Source organism: Thermobia domestica, chromosome 2 (genome assembly GCF_964235325.1).
Source record: "Thermobia domestica chromosome 2, izTheDome1.hap1.1, whole genome shotgun sequence".
In the NCBI taxonomy this organism is placed as follows: Eukaryota; Metazoa; Arthropoda; class Insecta; order Zygentoma; family Lepismatidae; genus Thermobia; species Thermobia domestica.
The window spans coordinates 204,493,685-204,501,008 of NC_137455.1; the positions used below are offsets into that span (position 1 = coordinate 204,493,685).

A 7,324-nucleotide genomic window follows, 5' to 3' on the forward strand; every position below is an offset into this window, starting at 1 on the left:
CCTTGTGGATTACATTGGTAAGAATTTTTAAAAAAGTTTCGATTGTTTACAAACTAATAGGTTATCCTAAATGATTTTTGGGCGCTGAGTATAAAAATGGCATCCATTTATGCCTATCACGCCAGGTTTTCTTACAATTTGCAATCTTCATTTTGAACACTACCATCATTTCAATATACGTATATTATTATTTAATTTCGGAAGGCAGGAAGCGCGGTGGCTCAGTGGTAGAGCGTTCATCTTCGGTGCTTGGGGTCCCTGGTTCGATCCCAGCTCGCGCCGTGTGGGCTTTGTGGTGGACAAACACCGTGCTCGTGGGTTTTCTCGGGGTTCTCCCGTTTCCTCCCACTTTCTTCATTCCAACATTTCATTCATTTCTCATAATCTCCATCTCCTTTAGCCTAACCGGCATAACCGTGGGACGTAAAACTCAAAGATTTCATTTCATTTCATTTTCATTTCGGAAGGCACGAATAATACTGCAGAAAAATTCAATAAAACAATTTAAACAAATAAACTAGATTTCTTTGGTTACACTAAACAATACTATACACACATAATACTATCATAAACCTTATTTCCTACGGTATAAAGTTGTGTAAGTTTACTTGCGCTGGTTCTCAAGTTCATTAAGAAGCCACTTATTCCTTTTTAAATGCACGCCTCTATGTTTTCTTATAACTTCTGTCGTAACTGTCAAGATCCCTCTTCATCATCCAACAATAGTCTGCCAACATTGTAATATTCCATCTGCTTTTATATCTGCTCTCCATTGCAGAAATATCTTTGTGAAAATTTTCCCGTTGCTTTTCGCTGACCTTACCAAGATTGGCAGGGAAAAGGTCGAGATGAGAATGTGGAAACTGTATCTTGAGGTTCATGTTACACCCAAGTGCGCGAAAACGGGTCAACATATCTTCTAGAATTGTTACATAGTCGGAGTGTTTCTTGCTTTGAAGAAAGTTACCTATAACATTTTTGAAACTTAACCAGGCGTTCGTTTCCAATTCGGTCATTGAATTTTGAAATGTGTCATCTACTAACAGCTTTCTAATTTGTGGCCCTGTATAAGTACCTTCCAAAAGTTTTGCTGCACTCAGTGATGGGGAAATTTAGGAATATATTGAAAACACTGTCCATTCTTGTCCACGGCTTTCACAAATTGCTTCATAAGTCCCACCCTCGGATAAAGTGGGTGTTCGGCCGTATTTCATTATTCTTTTGTTTTGTATTTGGCAACACTGGAGAATTTATAGTGCTTTATAAGTGTCAACGTGGTGTGTGTGACTGCATAGTGTGTAGGTGCTTATACATAGCAATTACTGTATTTAGTTGTGTGTTTACAATATAATAAATAGTATATTGTACAACAAACTTTGTGTTCAAAATAATACAGTCCACGAACATTAAAGTGGTCCTTACCGACCGGATTTTGTTCCAGTTGTGCATGTGCGTGGTTTGCGAACTTGTGGCGCAGTATCTTCATTTTGTAGTGCATTGTCAAAGTGGTGCAGAATTATAACAATGGAAGAACTCATAGGTAAGAAAACTGTACTTAAACGTGAAGTGACAAGGTTAATACATAAAGTGAACGAGAATAAAGACAAGCCTAACTTCAGTATTAAGTTGTACACTGAACGTGCTACGCAATTACATAGCGATTGCACAGAGCTCATTACAAGGTTCATTTCTGTGGGTGGTGAAAGTGAGTTTGCAAAATATGACGGAGAATTTAATGAAGTGCAAAATAAGTTGGACTCTGTCTTAGAAATTTTGTACAATATGCAGTCACCTAATACTGAACAGATAAATACATCTAATAAACAGTGCACAGATATAAAGTTGCCAGACTTAGAACTTCCTACATTTTGTGGTAGAGTGCAAGATTGGCTATCGTTTCGTGACTTATTTGTTGCTGCTGTTCATAATAACAATCGGTTAGGAAATGCTCAAAAGTTGCAGTATTTGAAGACAGCTGTATCAGGGGAACCTGCTATATTGTTGCAGTCTATTTCCATATCTGATGATAACTATAAAGTAGCATGGGAGTTACTTAAATCAAGATATGAAGATGTGAGGGAGCTAGCGAATCATATTTTGAGCAAGTTGATTACTCAACCAGCTGTGAAGAATGAGTCATCAGGTGAGTTACGAAGATTGGTTGACAATAGTGTTCAGTGTGTGTGTGAACTTAAATCCTTGGGCCTTCCAGTGGAACATTGGGATGTGATTTTAATTTACCATGTGGGTGAGAAGCTAGATAAGAACACCAGAAAACAATGGGAGCTTTCATTGAAGAAAAACGAACAACCAACTTTCGACCAGCTGAAAGAGTTCATATTACAACGTGCCAAAGCGTTAGCTGCAGTGAGTGCAAGGTCACCGGCAGACACGTCTGCTTTAAAAACAAACAAAAAGAACAACACGTTAGTGCATCATTCAAGTCCAATTGTGTCATGTATCATGTGTAAAAATAACCACAAGCTATATAAGTGTCAAAAGTTCATAAATATGTCAGTGAATGATAGGCATAGTTTTGTGAAAAAGAATTCGCTTTGTTTCAATTGTTTGACCTTAAATTGTTCCGTGAATAAGTGTAGTGTGAAGCAGGGTTGCCACACTTGCAACAAAAAACATCATACTTTATTGCATTTTGAAAAGAAGGATAAAGTAGATCAAGTAAATTGTTCTCATTCTATAAATCAAAAACTAATTCCTCAGGTGTTGTTGTCCACCGCTGTCATAAATATCAAAGATAATGCAAATAAGTTGATACAATTTCGTGCTCTTATCGACTGTGGTAGTGAATTATCGTTTGTAACTGAACGTTGCGTCCAGAAATTACGCATAAACAAAGAGAAAATAAACATGAGCATATCAGGTGTTACTGGTTCTAACGTTGGAAATTCTCATGCAATAGTTGATTTGTGTTTTCAGTCATTGTACAGTAATAATAATATTCATACTAAAGCAATAGTAGTCCCAAGAATCACAAGTAACTTACCCAGAGTAACTATTCAAAATATAGGCAATTGGGAAATTGTGAAACAAGTAAACTTAGCAGATCCACAGTTTAATAAAAGCGGCCCTATTGATGTGTTATTAGGTGCTGATGTTTTCCCATTATTGTTGCTCAGTGGGAGACACGTAGGTACGAATGGAGCTCCGTCTGCCATTGAAACGGTGTTAGGTTGGGTATTGTGTGGTCAGATTAACTTAATGAATAACACATCAAGTGTTCAGTCATATTTTGTTTCTGTTGATCTCAATAAAACATTGCAAAGATTCTGGGAAGTAGAGAAGTTGCCAACTGTACAACATTTATCCGTTGAAGAGCAAAAATGTGAGCAGTATTTTGCTGAAACTTACAAACGTGATGTTGATGGTAAATACATTGTAAAATTGCCTTTTAAAGAAAATGTTGAGCCTCTTGGTGTATCACGGGACACAGCAGTAAAGCGATTATGCCAGATGGAACGTAAGTTACAGAAAGATCCTGATTTATGTAAACAATATTGTGATTTCATGAAGGAGTACTTAGACTTAGGTCACATGGAAAAAATTCCTGATGTAGAACTTGATAAGCTTGTATCTGAATCTTATTATCTGCCGCATCATTGTGTCTTAAATGAAAGTAGTTCTACCACTAAATTGCGAGTTGTATTTGATGGTAGTGCTAAAACTAGCAGTGGAGTATCTCTCAATGACAACTTAATGGTAGGTCCAAAATTACAAGATTATATTATCCCATTAATATTAAGGTTCAGAACTCATCCAATTGCATTGTGTGCTGATATAGCAAAAATGTACAGACAAGTTAAGGTAGATCAAACTGATTCTGATTACCAGAGAATAGTGTGGAGAGAAACAGTTGACCAACCTATTAGTGATTTTAGATTGTTAACTGTTACTTATGGAACCAGTTCGGCTCCATATCTCGCTGTAAAGTGTTTGCAACAGTTAGCTGTAGATGAAGGTTATTGTTATCCCAGAGCTGCAGAATTAGTCATGAATGATTTCTTTGTTGATAATTTAGTTTCAGGTGCAGCTGATAGTAGTGAGGCAATGGTATTGTACTCAGAATTAACAGCATTATTACACAAAGGTGGTTTCGAATTAAGAAAATGGTCTACTAACGACATGAATGTGCTAAATAGTATACCTTCTCACTTAAGAGAAACTCAGTCGTTAATTTGTTTTAATGAAGATGAGAATGTAAAAGCTTTAGGTATACAGTGGAATCCATCAAGTGATTCATTTTCATTTTCTATTGTTGTTCCCAGTTATAAGTCAGTAATGACAAAACGAATGTTACTAGCTGATATTGCAAAATTGTATGATCCGCTTGGTTGGTTATCTCCAGTATCCATTGTTGCAAAATTGTTGCTACAATCATTATGGAAATTAACAATTAAATGGGATGACGTACTTCCGAATGATATTGCTCGCTCGTGGGAAGTATATTGTCAAGAATTGCCATTGTTGAGACAGATTAAGATCAAAAGGTGTATTTCTTCTGAAAATATTGTGAAATATGATCTAATTGGGTTCTCAGATGCTAGTGAAAAGGCGTATGCTGCAGTAGCATATGTACGTTGTATAGATACATCTGGAAATGTGCAAGTATACCTAATTGCGGCAAAGACCAAAGTTGCCCCTATAAAGCAAATATCAATACCTAGGTTAGAATTGTGTGCTGCAGTATTGTTATGTAGATTAGTCAATACGGTCATTAAGGCAATGTTAATCAAGTTTGAACAGGTTGTCTGTTACACAGATTCTACTATTGTGTTAGCATGGCTTTCTTCATGTCCGAGTAAATGGAAAACATTTGTGGCTAACCGGATATCTGAGATCCAACAATCAATTTTTATTAAATGGGCGCACACATCGAGCAAAGACAACCCAGCTGATTGTAGTTCTCGTGGTTTGAATCCGTCACAATTAGAGTCTTATTCACTATGGTGGAATGGGCCAAAGTGGTTGATGGAATCAGAGTTACCTATTGTAAATATTAATTGCAAAAATCTAGATTCTGTTCAATGTGAGCAAAAGTCTTCAACTGTTAACATGCACATTAAGGTTGACTGTACAATAGTAGATAAATTCTCATCATTATCTAAGTTAGTTCGTGTTACTGCTTGGTGTAAAAGATTTATTAGGAATAGCAAAAGTAAACAGGAGTTAAGATGTAGTGGACCATTAACTACAAAGGAGTTGTCAAATGCATTAATGCATTGGATAAAACAAGCTCAAGAATCAGAATATCCACTTGAGATAAAATACTTACGTATGAAAAAACCTTTGCCTTATAATAGCAAACTATTGAGTTTAAATCCATTTCTTGATGAAAATGATGTCATGAGAGTTGGAGGCCACTTGCAAAATGCTAGTGTAACATATGATTTCAAATATCCTATCTTACTTCCAAAACATGCTAGAATTACAGAACTTCTTGTAAAATCTGAACATATAAAGCATCTTCATGCAGGTTCGCAGTTACTTTTATCTGTTTTGCAACAAAAGTTTTGGATTATTGGTGGTCGTGACTTTGTAAGGAAGATTGTAAAAAGTTGTGTAACATGTCACAAACAGTCAAGTGTAACAGCCTCTCAATTAATGGGTCAACTTCCTGTTGGTAGAGTAACACCAACTCGTCCATTTTTGCATTGCGGTTTAGATTATGCTGGTCCACTAATGTTAAAAAATATGAAAAGTCGAAATTCAAAATTGTTCAAAGGTTATGTAGCACTCTTCATTTGTTTCAGTGTCAAAGCAATCCATTTAGAATTGGTAAGTGATGCTTCAACAGAGTCATTTATTGCAGCTTTGAAACGTTTTATAGCTAGAAGGGGAAAACCTACTGATATTTACAGTGATTGTGGTTCAAATTTCATAGGTGCAAACAGAGACTTAAAATCCTTACTGAAACTTGTAACGAATGGTGATTCAAAAGAGTCTGTATGTAATTACCTCAGTATGCAATCTATAAATTGGCATTTTAATCCACCATCCTCACCTCACTTTGGAGGCATATGGGAAGCTGGTGTAAAGTCTGTCAAGTACCACTTGAGACGTGTAGTTGGTAACACTATACTCACATTTGAAGAAATGTATACAGTTTTGTGTCAGATTGAAGCATGTTTAAATTCTAGACCATTAACTGCTCTATCTTCTGATCCTAATGACTATCAGGTATTAACTCCTGGTCATTTTTTAATTCATGATGCATTAGTAGCAATACCTGAACCAAATTTATGTGAATTAAAAATCAATCATTTGTCACGCTGGCAATTAACTCAAAGATTGGTCCAACATTTTTGGAACCGTTGGCAAACAGAATATTTGTCTCGGCTGCAACAAAGGCCAAAATGGTGGTGTAAACATGCTAATATCAAGGTCAATGATTTAGTATTAGTGAAGGAAGATAAGACATCTCCTCAACATTGGAATTTAGCAAGAGTAGTTGCTGTTCATCCTGGTGTAGATAATATTGTTAGAACTGTTACTATTAAAACTAGCAAAGGTATCTTCAAACGACCAATTGTAAAAATTTCTTCTCTTCCATTTAATGAAGAATAATATGTAGAATTTGTAGTGTAGAGTAATGTGTAGAATTATATGTAGTGTAGAAATGATATTTCAAGGTGGGCGGTATGTTCGGCCGCATTTCATTATTCTTTTGTTTTGTATTTGGCAACACTGGAGAATTTATAGTGCTTTATAAGTGTCAACGTGGTGTGTGTGACTGCATAGTGTGTAGGTGCTTATACATAGCAATTACTGTATTTAGTTGTGTGTTTACAATATAATAAATAGTATATTGTACAACAAACTTTGTGTTCAAAATAATACAGTCCACGAACAGTGGGAGAAATATCACTTTATTGCTATCAATTAGTGGAGTGTACATTACACTTTTCTTACTTGCAGACAAATTACAGCGCTAAGTACACTCTCTCACATTTCAGTGCTTGCCTCTTGCCATGCTATCCCATTCACATAAAAAGCATGGGTATTTTGTATATCCTGGCTACATTCCTAGTAGAAGACCTATGACTTTCAAGTCCCCGCAAACAGGCCAACCGTGTTCTTCATATTTTAACTTAGAAAGTATTAATTTCAAGGTATTGTACGTTTCTTTCCATGTAACAGAGTATGCTACAGGAATTGATCCAAGTTTGTTACAATTATGCAGAAGAACTCTGTTAGGCTGGATTTCGAAGCATCTATAAACAGTCTCCAATCGGATGCGTTATAAGAAGCACCCAATGCGTCCACAACAGCTGGAATGTTGTTGCAGAACACTAACACGTCTTCTTCA

The 7,324-nt window shown here is 36.1% G+C and overlaps 1 protein-coding gene across 1 annotated transcript; it reads left to right on the forward strand.

Moving 5' to 3' along the window:
• The first annotated feature begins 1,524 nt into the window (after positions 1 to 1,524).
• Positions 1,525 to 6,582, forward strand: LOC145679304 (uncharacterized). Its single transcript, XM_081749890.1, has one exon. The coding sequence runs from the start codon at positions 1,525 to 1,527 to the stop codon at positions 6,580 to 6,582; it is 5,058 nt and encodes a 1,685-aa protein (XP_081606016.1).
• Positions 6,583 to 7,324: the final 742 nt, after the last annotated feature.